Consider the following 14242-nt stretch of genomic DNA (forward strand, 5'->3'; position numbering starts at 1 on the left):
GGGTCACATTAGGGAAGGGATTGTAGCCATACAAAGTCAGGTATGCACAGGACAAACTGGCATTGGCAAGGTGTTCTTTTAGTGCATGACATGTATACGTTCTTTGTTTTATATAGTTAAAGCATTGCTTTTTGGTTGGAGGGTGATTTTATCTTCTTCTTGGCACACAGAGGGCTGTAGACATCTCAGCTCGTTTATGCACTAATACATTTAGCTAGTGTAAACAACTTGAGGGAGAACGACCAAGTAATTATCATTAATATAAACACTGTCCACTAGGGCATTCAAGAAAACTTGTCTTACTTAGGAGCACCAATAACAGGCTAGGCACATGACTTCATGGAATGTTTTTTCCCCCAGGGGTTCAATGAAGGCGTCTCTGTCCATGATATTTATTCACACGATGCTGCCTTCCCACATCCAAAAATGGATATGCAAATATCCTATTGTGTTGGGACTTGGGAAGGCAGTCACCTATGATATGACAGATGCCTGCCTCCGTGAGAGTGGCGGGTGCCTTTGAAGAGCTTTATTGACCTATAAAATGTGCTCATACATCAAACAGCACTCAGTGTCTCGATGGGCTCGTGATGGCACATAAAAATCAAGACCTCAGAACTCATGTGCACATTAAAGGGGCCATTAAAGTCTGGAAATGTTAGCTTTGCTCAAGCTCCTTGGTTTTATAACAACCTCCTCTGTTAGGCCTTGTTTTCCCCCCCATGTACCTCATGTCTGGGGTGCTGTGCTTCTATATCTAGCGGAGCCTCTTTTGGGTTTGTTTGATGACCGTGTTTTCCACCTTCGACTGAGTGCACACCCACCTCCTGATGAGGATGATTATTTGGTTGGAGAACTTTGACAAAGCATTTAGGATATGAGTGGCAATTGGAGTCTCCATTCTGGGTTTTATTAATTTATCTGCACTGACAAATACCACTAAAGGGCTTCTCTGTAATTGGTGTGTATTGACGGATCCTGTATTTTTCCTCCCTAGACACATCATGAATGAGCTGATTGAAACTGAGAGGCTGTACGTCGAGGAGCTGCAGAGCATCATGGAGGTGCGTTTGTTACTGTGACACGTTGTGAATTAGTGGCAATAATGTTAGAGACAGTATAGAAGGCTCTCCTTTCTCTGCTAACTGCACCTAGGGAACATAAAACCTGACATTGCAAATGTTGCATCAGGTCTGGCCATTTCAGAATACTGTATGAACTTTTGTTGAACGTAAAATGTGCTTGCTTTGTCGATTTAGATGAGCCATTAGGCTACTCAAACTGTCACTGATTTATGTTCATATAATGTTCATTCAGATGTTAGGTGTAAAGCCATGTGAAAGACTGGGTTTTATTGGGTTCACATTATCACAGAGGCGTCATAGTTTTACTTATTGGCTTTGAATGTAATTTTCCTGTCCAGGGGTACGCTGCCGAGCTGGACAACACAGAGCTTTCCCCCCTAATCCCTACAGCACTGGAGAACAAGAAAGATGTGCTTTTTGGCAATCTCCCAGAAATATATGAATTTCACAACAGGTAAGCAAATTTCCTCTGTCTCTTTCTGAATTGCATTTCCATATCCAGCGAGTAGACAAATGTGCCTGTGACATCAAAAGAAAAAGGATTGGCATGGTCCCTATCCCTGCTGCAAAATGATAACAATCCTGAGGGAACCATCTTCCTATCCCAAGTCTCCCATTGCTAACAACTGCCATGCTTTCATTGGCTGCAGGCACTCACATGGAACAAGTGGTTTGGGCAGTTTATTCCCCCCCCTTTTTGTACTGGAAGCTCTCAGTAGAACATATTGTACAGGTATGTTATCTATGTAGGATCCTACTCCTGATGACTTGTTTTTAAAATCATGTGAGCAAAATATATTTTGCTTACTTTGTGACGCTAAACCAGACAAAATAAAACGTGCCTATCTAAACTCAGCAAAAAAAGAAACGTCCCTGTTTCAGGATCCTGTCTTTCAAAGATAATTTGTAAAAATCCAAATAACTTCACAGATCTTCATTGTAAAGGGTTTAAACACTGTTTCCCATGCTTGTTCAATGAACCATAAACAATTAATGATCATGCACCTGTGGAATGTTCAATTAGACACTAACAGCTTACAGACAGTAGGCAATTAAGGTCACAGTTATGAAAACTTAGGACACTGAAGAGGCCTTTCTACTGACTCTGCAATGTCCGTACTGTGAGACGCCTAAGACAGCGCTACAGGGAGACCGGATGGACAGCTGATCGTCCTCGCAGTGGCAGACCACGTGTAACAACACCTGCACAGGATCGGTATATCCGAACATCACACCTGCGGGACAGGTACAGGATGGCAACAACAACTGCCCGAGTTACACTAGGAATGCACAATCTCAGTGCTCAGACTGTCCGCAATAGGCTGAGAGAGGCTGGACTGAGGGCTTGTAGGCCTGTTGTAAAGCAGGTCCTCACCAGACATCACCGGCAACAATGTCGCCTATGGGCACAAACCCACCGTCGCTGGACCAGGCAGGACTGTCAAAAAGTGCTCTTCACTGACGAGTCGCGGTTTTCTCTCACCAGGGGTGATGGTCAGATTTGTGTTTATCGTTGAAGGAATGAGCGTTACACTGAGGCCTGTACTCTGGAGCGGGATCGATTTTGAGGTGGAGGGTCTGTCATGGTCTGGGGCGGTGTGTCACAGCATCATCGGACTGAGCTTGTTGTCATTGCAGGCAATCTCAACACTGTGCGTTCCAGGGAAGACATCCTCCTCCCTCATGACGTACCCTTCCTGCAGGCTCATCCTGACATGACCCTCCAGCATGACAATGCCACCAGCCATACTGCTCGTTCTGTGCGTGATTTCCTGCAAGACAGGAATGTCAGTGTTCTGCCATGGCCAGCGAAGAGCCCGGATCTCAATCCCATTGAGCACATCTGGGACCTGTTGGATCGGAGGGTAAGGGCTAGGGCCATTCCCCTGCACTGCACTGCAGTACTTAATGCAGCTGGTGGCCACACCAGTTACTGACTGTTACTTTTGATTTTGAACCCCCCTTTGTTCAGGGACACATTATTCAATTTCTGTTAGTCCACATGTCTGTGGAACTTCAGTTTATGTCTCAGTTGTTGAATCTTGTTATGTTCATACAAATATTTCCACATGTTATGCTGAAAATAAACGCAGTTGACAGTGAGAGGACGTTTATATTTTTTGTTGAGTTTATATAATGAATATGAATTGGGTGGGTTGAGATGATTAAATATAAAAGCACTAAACTTCTCTCTAAAAGCTTCACTTATTCCAAAATTTTCCTTGAACCCTAAATGGTTCTCAAGTAGATTACTAAGAAAAGCTCATCCATTGTTTAAACATGGCCTTTTTGCCTTTGTGCAGATTGCCATGTCTCATTTTCAATTAATTGAAAATTATACTTTTTTCAAAGTATCTCTCTTTTTCAAACAAGCATTGCAGAGCTGGCTACAATTTCAATTTCATCCCCCTGAAAGAAGAACAAATATTATGGCTGAACTCAAATGTGCTGGTTGATAAAATACCTGTATTTATGGGAAAGATGTTTGAAAAGGGTATTTTGTTCTTAAATTATATTGTAAATTGTAATGGTAGAGTTATGTCCTTCATAGAGTTATCAGAATTGTACAGGAAGGTCTGCTCAATCCAAGAGTACAACCAATTGATTACAGCATTACCGCAAAAATGGAGGAGGCAGGTGGCAGCGGGAGGAGGTAGGGAACTGGTCTGTCTGCCCAATATAAAGGATCAAAACTGTCAGAGGAATAAAGATGGCATAAATAGGAAAGTTTACCAGTTTCATTTGAGGACCAGGATGTTGTCAACTGTGCTATACAGATTGCAAATAGTTGGGAAGAGATTTTTGATGTACCAATTCCATGGTATGGGTGTATGAGTTGATATATAAAACAACGCAACATTCAAGACTTTGTGTTTTTCAGCTAAAATTATTATATAGAATTCTTGCCACCAACAAAATGTTGAATATTTGGGGAATAAAATCATCGAAGCCCTGCAGATTTTGTTGTGAGGATACAGAATCAATAGACCATTTATTTTGGTATTGCCCTCAGGTAGCCAGTTTCTGGTCTCAGGTTCAGGAATGGCTGAAAATGCATAGCATTGATCTAAAATTGACCCTAGAAATAGTACTGTTCGGAGATCTGGAGAGACCGGGTCAGTCAATTACTAATGCTCTTTGTAAAAGTATTTATTGTGAACTCGCAATCTGTGGATTCTATTTGATTAGATAGATTGAAATTGTACGTTAAACATCACAGCATAGTTGAAAGACGTGTTGCGTAGTGGGTGGCCAGCAGAGATCGATGGGATGGGCTGAGGGTTGGGATGTGGAATTGGAGACAAGTGGGAGTGGAGTTGCTGTGTGGGAGATCGAATGATGGTCAAAGATAAAAGTTAAGAAAAAAGAGGTCAAAATATAACATAATAAAAGGTACGTTTGAATGAACGGTGGGGGGGGGGGAACTTGGAGGGTTCGGGTTTATGTTTTTTGGCCTGGTGGGAGATCTGTCAACGTGCCCTTGAGCAGGGCAATGACCCTGGATGCTTCTGTGTGTCGCTCTGAATGGGAGTCTGTTGGATGACTGGTATGATGTAGTTGTTGAGCGGCTTCACTGCAAGTATATTGTATGTTTTGGATATTCAATAACAATAAAAATATATATATTTTTAAACTATGTAGGATCCATATGATATGCCTCATCACCAGAGCAAGAAGTAGGAAATAAACAAACAAACCCTGTGTTGTGATTGGCTGAGAGAGCTCCATTGACAGTGGGCACTGTATTGTCTTGGTGTCTTTGTGTTTTACGTGTGACGCCTAATGTAATTGACACCCATTTTCTGTAAGGCCCTGTATACCCTGTGATCACTCACTCTCAGGTCGGGTTGAATTACAGCGAGAGCCAAGGGACAAACAAAAGGTTCCACAGGGACCCATAGAGCTCCACGCCACGTGGGCATGCGATATCAAAGTTTATTGTATGTAGACAGTTTTGCAGTTGTTATTGCAGGTGCAGCGAAATGCTTATGTTTCTAGCTCCAACAATGCAGCAATATCTAGCAATACAATAACAATACACACATATATCAGCTTGAAAATCTATGGCAAGACTTGAAAATGGCTGTCTAGCAATGATCAACAACCAACTTGACAGAGCTTGAAGAATTTGTTAAAGAATAATGTGCAAATATTGTACAATCCAGGTGTGCAAAGATTTACTCAGAAAGACTCAAAGCTGAAATCGCTGTCAAAGGGGATTTTAACATGTATTGACTCAGGGGTAAGAAATACTTATGTAAATTAGATATGTCTGTATTTCATGTTCAATACATTTGCAAACCTTTCTAAAAACAATATTTTCACTTTGTCATAATGGGGTATTGTGTAGATGCGTGAGAACAATACTTTTTTAATTCAGGCTATTCAAAATTCAAAAGACACTCACATCTGAGCTATCTTTGTTGCAGGTGTATGGTAATAGTTGAATAAAATTAGTAAAATTCAGGCTCTAATACAATAAAATGTGTAATAAGTCAAGGAGTATGCATACTTTCTGAAGGTACTGTACATATGAAGTGGGTAAAACGGTATGTAAACATTATTAAAGTGACCAGTGTTCAATGACTACAGTATGTACATAGAGCAGCATTCTCTATGGTGCAGGATAGAGTACCGGGTGGTAGCTGGCTAGTGATGACTGTTTAACAGTCTGACGGTCTGGAGATAGAAGCAGTTTATCAAGAATTTGTTCTTAACTGACTTGCCTAGTTAAAAAAAGGTTAAATAAAATCAGTCTCTCAGTTCCAGCTTTGATGCACCTGTACAGTCTCCGCCATTTTGATGGTAGCAGGGTGAACAGGCCAAGACTTGGGTGGCTGAGGTCCTTGATGGTTTTCTTGGCCTTCCTGTGACACTGGGTGCTGTAGATATCCTGGAGGGCAAGCACTGTGCTCTGATGTGTTGGGCTGCCCGTAGCCTTTTTGAGAACCAGACTTCCCTAAACAGGAAGCCTGTGGCACAAAGTCAGCTAGAAATGGGTGGGAACCAGGTATAAATCAGTTACGCCTCGCAACATGTCAAACCAATCAAATGCCTTGCTTGGGCGGAGCATCAAAGGTGCTCACTAGATTAGTGTCGTAAGTGCAACAGTGTGTGAGGATGTCCATGAAATTGCAGATTTAAACCCCATCAAAATATGTTGATGTATGCCGTGTTTATGGTGAACCGTACGACTGTAACAGGAAAAAACATAACCTTTTGTAAGTTAAATCGTCTTTATTGCGACCGGACTACACAATGGCTTTAGTATAGATAATGCAACCTGTCACACTGAGTGGTGCGTTTTCAAAAGCAGTAAATTATATGGCTCCTGTCGCAATCTTCTACTCATATGAAGAAGTGCCAATGACGTGGAAAGAATGGTCTGTTTTGTGACGGAAAGAGCAAGTTCTATAGTTAGTCGCAGCACATCTTTTCGATCTGTCTCGACCCTCAGAAGTACCAAAATATACGAAGAGTGCTGCGAGACGAGGCTTATTCAGGGACCAAGCCCCAGTGACAGATGACCAGCCGCCAGATATGGGAATTCAACCGCTACAAGCACCGGTTTTTGGTGCATCATCGGCTCTGACAAGAACAAAAGTGATCACTGCGTACTTAAAAGTGCTCTACCTTCTAACAACATTCAGTAGCTATCTACAGATAACTTTTGTCAATGCAATAGGCCATGCAGCTACAGGTGTACTATTGTTTGTTTTTTATCCCAGTATTAATCATTACACTCTTCGTAGACTTATCATATAGGTTAAAAACAGTGTTGCACAAGTCCTACAGGCTCACATTTGTAGGCTACATTGAATAATATAGGCAGTTGGTCATAGTGACAGTTGTAACCTAGATAATTCATACATTGTTTGTATTTTTCCTTGACCATTAAGTAACTGATAAAGCCCATTTTATGTGGCACCAAAGTTTATCATTGCAAATGTGTTGCATATTGCATGTCAGTCTCAGATGTTAAAACCTTATTTTCCTTTTATTAAATGTCACTGTTACAACTCATTCTAGTACAAAGTCATGGATATGTAGGTGTCCTTTGGAAATAATTGGTATATGTCTTCAAGGTTATCGGCACAGAGAAATACCAAAGTATTTGATGTAAGAACTGCGAATACCATGTGCGCCTCACAAAAGACCTCATCCAATATCAAGTGGCACATGTCCAGTTTGATATTGCACAGAAAGTCAGCAAGACCATTTGAGACCACCTCTTGCAATGATTTACTAAAGACAGTGAGCTGAAGCAAGAGTCTGGAAAGCACTCTATCATCTAGCAAGTGTGCTTCTTGATCAGAAGGTGTTTGCTTTGACAACTAGCAGGTTCTACCCAAGTTCCAGAACTTCCAAATAAGCCTATTGCAAAAATTGGACTATGAGGAACTACTGTTGTGGATCAGCAACCACAAACTGAACTTAAACCGTGAGAAGAACAAACTGTCTGCTCATTTGGTATGCAGACTGAGGTCACAAACAGTTGATTTCAGCTGTAGTGCTGAGATCCTAGAATGGAAATGATCTTAAATGTCACCGTTAAAGAAGTAATGTAAGAGAGAAAGAAGACGTTGTACTGAAACCAATGACAATGTAGACTCACAAAATGTGTGTTTACTTTCATAATATTACGTTCTTTGTTGCTTTTATTTGTGTAATTATTTTAACTGAAAATATTCTGTAATTTTATGGGAGCCACCATTGCGATGCAAAATTCTCTAGGGAGGTGTGACAACAACGGGATTTTGGAGGAATGGCAAAGCGTTGACCACAACACCCTCTGGAGAGCTCTGCGGTTGTCGGCAGTGCAGTTGCCGTACCAGGCGGTGATGCAGCCCAACAGAACGCTCTTAATGGTGCATCTATAGAAGTTTGTGAAGATCTTGGGGACAAAGACAAATTTATTCAGCCTCATGAGGTTGAAGAGGCACTGTTGAGCCTTCTTTACCACGCTGTCGGTGTGAAGCATTGTTCATTTAGGCACACTTTTTAGATTTAGTCTAGTCTTAGTCATTTTGACAAAAATATAATTGCATTATGCTGCCATCTATCCATGGCTTTTGGTTTTGGTAAGTTCTAATCATCACCGTAGGAACAACATGCACTTCCTGATGAACCCAGTCACTGAGTCAGCGTATACTACAATACTATTCATTGATGCGACCCGGAACATTTCCCAGTCCGCGGGATCGAAACAGCAGTGACAATAACTAAAGAAAATTATCTTGGGACGTAATGCAGTCAGCATTTGATTGTAAGGTATTCCAGATCGGGAGAACAAAAGGACTTGAGTTCCTGTATGTTACCACAATCACACCATGAGTTGTTAATCATGAGACATACCCCTAAACCTCTGTGTTTCCTGGAGAGTTCTTGCTTCCTGTTCGCACGATGTAAGGAGAACCCCGCTGGCTGTATTGACGGGGACAATATATCCGGAGAGAGCCATGAATCTGTAAAACCGAGTATGTTACAGTCCCTTTATGTCTCTTTGGAAGGAGATCCTCACCCTGAGCTTGTCTATTTTATTTTCCTGAACTTTAGAGAGTAACACGGAACCCAAACCGGCTGCGCGCGTGCGCCATCGTGCATACATTTATTTTGTCCCACACAAAACGTGATCAAGACACGCAGGTTAAAATATCAAAACAAACTCTGAACCAATTAAATTAATTTGGGGACAGGTCGAAAAGCATTAAACCTTGCACTTGCTAGCTAATTTGTCCTATTTAGCTAGCTTGCTGTTGCTAGCTAATTTGTCCTGGGATAAAAACATTGAGTTGTTATTTTACCTGAAATGCACAAGGTCCTCTACTCCGCCAATTAATCCACACATAAAATGGTCAACCGAATCGTTTCTAGTCATCTCTCTTCCTTCCAGGCTTTTTATTCTCTTGACTTTATGTTGTGATTGGCAACCTTCACAAATTAGGTGCATTACCGCCACTGACCTCATTTGTCTTTCAGTCACCCACGTGGGTATAACCAGTGAGGAGATGGCACGTGGGTACCTGCTTCTATAAACCAATGAGGAGATGGGGGAGGCAGGACTTGCAGCGTGATCTGCATCAGAAATGGAACTGATTTCTATTCCTTGGCAACGCAGATGCTTGTTGGCGTGCGAGAGCAGTAAGGGGGTAATAATTGAATAACATAGATTTCTAAATTTATTTTGCAGCGCATGCGACGAGAGCGCTGTGGTCAGCCTGTAATAAACACGGAAGCATTGGATGGTTTGCTCTTCACCTGAGTCTGACTAGAACCCCAATTCTTCTCCGGCGTTGACGTTTTTGTGTTGCAACCCGGGATGAGTGGGGCTGCTAACTGCCTCGGGATGTTCAAAGAAAGTGTCCAGTTCAGGGAAGTAGAATTTCTGGTGAGATCTAATATCCCAAAGTTATTTTTGGCTATAGGGAATAATACAAGAAATTTAGTGTAAGAAATAACTGCCCCATCTGGCCAGGGAAAACAAAGCGGTAACATTATGTATTTATAGCCTAAGCCAATTTATTTAGAAAAACTTTGTTCTCATCGTAGCCCCCCCAAAAACATTCTGCAACTTCTTAATCACTGTCATAACACACACAGAGATCGACTTTAAAGGTCCAGTGCAGTGAAAAACGTGATTTTTCTGTGTTTAGATATATATTTCCACACTATGATGTTGGAATAATACATAATACTGTGCAATTGTGAAAATTATGTTAATATCCTTTTAGTGTAAGACTGACTGAAATTTCTTCCTGTTTTGGTGGGATGGAGTTTTGGCCTGCTTGGTGTCACCACCACACAGTAAATTAGTTCATAAACCAATAAGAAGAGGGTTCTAAACCTCTGCAAATAACAGCTGTTTTTTTCCCACTCTGACCATTCCAAGGCAGTCCTAGCAAAATTCTTGCTTGAGAAATTGCTCTTTGCTAAGAAGTTGCCACTTTCAAAGAGTGGGACACTAATCCAGACACTTGTAAGAAATCCCACTACACCCTCCAATGAATCATCAAACAGGCAAAGCGTCAAGATTGAATCCTATTACACCGGCACTGACACTTGTCGGATGTGGCAGGGCTTGCAAACTATCACAGATTACAAAGGGAAACCCAGCCGCGAACTGACCAGTTATGCGAGCCTACCAGATGAGCTAAATACCGTCTATGTGCTTCGAGGCTAGCAAAACTGAACCATGCATGAGAGCACCGGCTGTTCCGGACAACTGTGTGGTCATGCTCTCCGTAGCCTATGTGAGTAGAACCTTTAAACAGGTTAACATTCACAAGGCCGCAGTGCCAGACTGATTACCAGGACGCATACTCAGAGAATGCGCTGACCAGCTGGCAAGTGTCTTCACTGACATTTTCAACCTCTCCCTGACCCAGTCTGTAATACCAACATGTTTCAAGCAGACAACCATAGTCCCTGTGCCCAAGAACACCAATGTAACCTGGCTAAATTATTCTCGCTCCGTAGCACTCATCTGTGGCTATGAAGTGCTTTGAAAGGCTGGTCATGGCTCACAACACCATCATCTCATACACCCTGGATACATTCAATTCCCATACCGAACCAACAGATCCACAGATGACGCAATCTCAATCGCACTCCACACTGCACTTTCCCACCTGGACAAAAGGAACACCTATGTGAGAATGCTGTTCATTGACTGACTATAGCTCAGTGTTCAACACCATAGTGCCCTCCAAGCTCATCACTAAGGACCTGAGATTAAACATCTCCCTCTGCAACTGTATCCTGGACTTCCTGACAGGCCGGCCCCAGGTGGAGAGGGTAGGCAACAACACATCTGCCACGCTGACCCTCAACATGAGGACTCCTAATGTGTGCGTGCTTAGTCCCCTCCTGTACTCCCTGTTCACCCATGACGGTGTGGTCGCGCACGACTCCAACAACATCATTAAAATTCCCGACGACACGGCGGTGGTAGGCCTGATCACAGAGGACAATGACGATGTTCGACAGCATACAGGGAGTAGGTTAGAGACCTCAATAACCGCTCCCTCAACGTCAGCAAGACAAAGGAGCTGATCGTGGACTACAGGAAATGGAGGGCCGAGCCCGCCCCCATCCACATCGACAGGGCTGTAGTGGAGCAGGTCGAGAGCTTCAAGTTTCTCGGTGTCCACATCACTAAGAAATCATCACGCTCCACACACACGCCATCCAGGATGGCCGCGGCTCTTGCAGAGCAAGGGGAACCACTACTTCAAGTCTCAGAGCAAGTGACGTCACCGACTGAAATGCTTCTAGCGCGCACCACCGCTACCTAGCTAGCCATTTCACATCGGTTACATTCACGGTTACATTCATCCCCCTTTCGACCTCCTCCTTTTCTGCAGCAACCAGTGATCCGGGTCAACAGCATCAATGTAACAGCCCGACACGGGCGCGAACCAGGGACCCTCTGCACACATCAACAACAGTCACCCACGAAGCATCGTTACCCATCGCTCCACAAAGGCCTTGCAGAGCAAGGGAAACCACTACTTCAAGTCTCAGAGCAAGTGATGTCACCGACTGAAAGGCTGCTAGCGCGCACCACCGCTACCTAGCTAGCCATTTCACATCGGTTACACTAGGTGTCAACAGCCAATCCAGTAGGGGTTGGAAGCTATAGAGAGCAAAGACTGGTCAGTTGTGCCGCGATGTCAGAGTATTTGCATAAAGTTCAGCTTTCCCCAATTTTGGACCCACTCTGTTAATGTCCCTTGCCCATGATCGCATCGCCCTATGGTCCCACCGACCACTTCACTTCTTCTATTGAAAATGAATAGCTTTCCGTAGTGTCATCACCCACATCATCTTCAGTTAATACGTACGGTGAGAGCAATAGGATAAAGTGGCTTGCGCTCTGCTTGCCCTGGCCAAAAGTTACGCTTCCAGTGTAAGCAGGTAAACAAAATATACTGCTTTTGTGACGCCCCAGTACAGTGCCTTCAGAAAGCATTCATACCCCTTGACTTATTCCACATTTTGTTGTTGTACAGCCTGAATTCAAAACATAAAATATGTTTTTAGACATTTTTGCAAATGTATTGAAAATGTAATACAGAAATATCTCACACCACTGAGTCAATACTTTGTAGAAGCACCTTTGGCAGCAATTACAGCTGTGAGTCTTTCTGGGTAAGTCTCTAAGAGCTTTCCACACCTGGATTGTGCAACATTTGCCTATTATTATTTTCAACATTCTTCAAGCTCTGTCAAATTTGTTGTTGATCATTGTTCGACAATAATTTTCAGGTCTTGCCATAGATTTTCAAGTAGATTTAATTCAAAACTGTAACTCGGCCATTCAGGAACATTCACTGTCGTCTTGGTAAGCAACTCCAGTGTAGATTTGGCCTTGTGTTTTAGGTTATTGTCCTGCTGAATGGTGAATTCATATCCCAGTGTCTGGTGGAAAGCAGACTGAACCAGGTTTTCCTCTAGGATTTTATTCTTTAACGATTACAAGCATATCCATAACATGATGCAGACGTCACTATGCTTGAAAATATGGAGAGTGGTACTCCGTGACATGTTGGATTAGCTCCATACATAACTCTTCGTATTCAGGAGATAAAGTTAATTTCTTTGCCACATTTTTAGCAGTTTTACTTTAGTGCCTTATTGCGAACATGATGCATATATTTTTTATTCTGTACAGGCTTCCTTCTTTTCGGTCGGTCATTTAGGTTAGTATTGTGGAGTAACTACAATGTTGCACCATCTTCTCCTATCACAGCCATTCAACTCTGTAACTGTTTTAAAGTCACCATTGCCCTCATGGTGAAATCCCTAAGTGGTTTCCTTCCTCTCCGGCAACCGAGTTAGGAAGGATGCCTGTATCTTTGTAATGACTGGGTGTATTGATACACCATCGAAAGTGTAATTAGTAGCTTCACCATGCTCAAATGTATATTCAATGTTGTCTTTTTTTTACCCATCTACCAATAGGTGCCATTCTTTGTGAGGCATTGGACAACCTCCCTGGTCTTTGTGGTTGAATCTGTGTTTGAAATTCACTGCTAGATTGAGGGACCTTTACAGATAATTGTATGTGTTAGGCACAGAGATGAGGTAGTCATTCAAAAATCATGTTAAACACTAATATTGCACACAGGGTGAGAATGTAGGCTTGCTACAACAGAGGGGTTGAATACTTATTGACTCAAGACATTTCAGATTTTCATTTTGAATGAATTTGTAAAAAATTCTAAAAACATAATTCCACTTTGACATTATGGGGTATTGGGTGTAGGCCAGTGACACAATCTCACTTTAATACATTTTAAATTCAGGCTGTAACCCAACAAAATGTGAAAAAAGTCCAGCAGTGTGAATACTTTCTGAAGGCCCTGTAGCTATGTTAGGCTGCTGGAATTAAAAGTAGTTATTGTGTATAGAGTTGTATAGTTTGCAAAGTTAAACAATCATTGGATTTTGTTTGACATGCTTTTTAAATTGAAGAATCTGAGAGTCAGCCTTATTCTGTTACCTTGGAATCGCCCCATGTAATATACTTATCACATTCCGTGCACCACCAAAAAATACTAGATATTGAGAGAATAATGTTCTTCCTCTCATTTGGGTTGCTGACCCCTGGTTTGCAACATGGGGCTGAGGGAACATAGACATGGTCCCATTTAAGGCTGGCGTACTGGAATTCCTTGCATTTTTGTTTTCAGTTTTTAAAAAAACTTGCCCGACTGCTCAGTTCACTCACCCCAGGAAATAAGGCAACCCTTAAGGTCCCTGCTACAACTAGGTTCCGGAGTTTTACCTGCATTTAACCATCAGGAGAAAAAAAATTGCAGACCAGCATCTCTGGCTTCCCTAACATCACAGACATTCCAAACAGAAGTGCACAGATTGCCCACAAGCTGTTATTTTCCAACCCAATCTTTACTCTACACTTCCGATTTACTTCCCAGCATAGGAAATGGCAATCTGATGTAACTGAATGTGCAGTTGCTATGCAATTGAATCCAATGTCATACTTTATGTGCCTTGTAAAGTGCAAACAGGAAATGTGTAATTGAGTTCACTTATTCCTTCTTGTTCACAGGACTTTTTTCAAAGAGCTTGAAAATTGCATGGAGAGGCCAGAGTTGGTGGGGACTTGCTTTTTGAAAAGGGTGAGTTCCTTG

General features: G+C 42.3%; 1 protein-coding gene across 12 annotated transcripts in view; it reads left to right on the forward strand.

Moving 5' to 3' along the window:
* mcf2l2 (MCF.2 cell line derived transforming sequence-like 2) overlaps positions 1 to 14242 on the forward strand; it is a 136271-nt gene that overhangs the window by 96570 nt on the left and 25459 nt on the right. For all 12 annotated transcript variants that reach the window (XM_071345519.1, XM_071345518.1, XM_071345522.1 and 9 more), the window contains 3 exons: positions 998 to 1064; positions 1424 to 1539; positions 14161 to 14230. In XM_071345519.1, the coding sequence (XP_071201620.1) occupies positions 998 to 1064; positions 1424 to 1539; positions 14161 to 14230 (253 nt within the window). The remainder of the gene's footprint in view (positions 1 to 997; positions 1065 to 1423; positions 1540 to 14160; positions 14231 to 14242) is intronic.

The sequence above is a fragment of the Salvelinus alpinus genome, chromosome 16, assembly GCF_045679555.1.
Source record: "Salvelinus alpinus chromosome 16, SLU_Salpinus.1, whole genome shotgun sequence".
Lineage (NCBI taxonomy): Eukaryota > Metazoa > Chordata > Actinopteri > Salmoniformes > Salmonidae > Salvelinus > Salvelinus alpinus.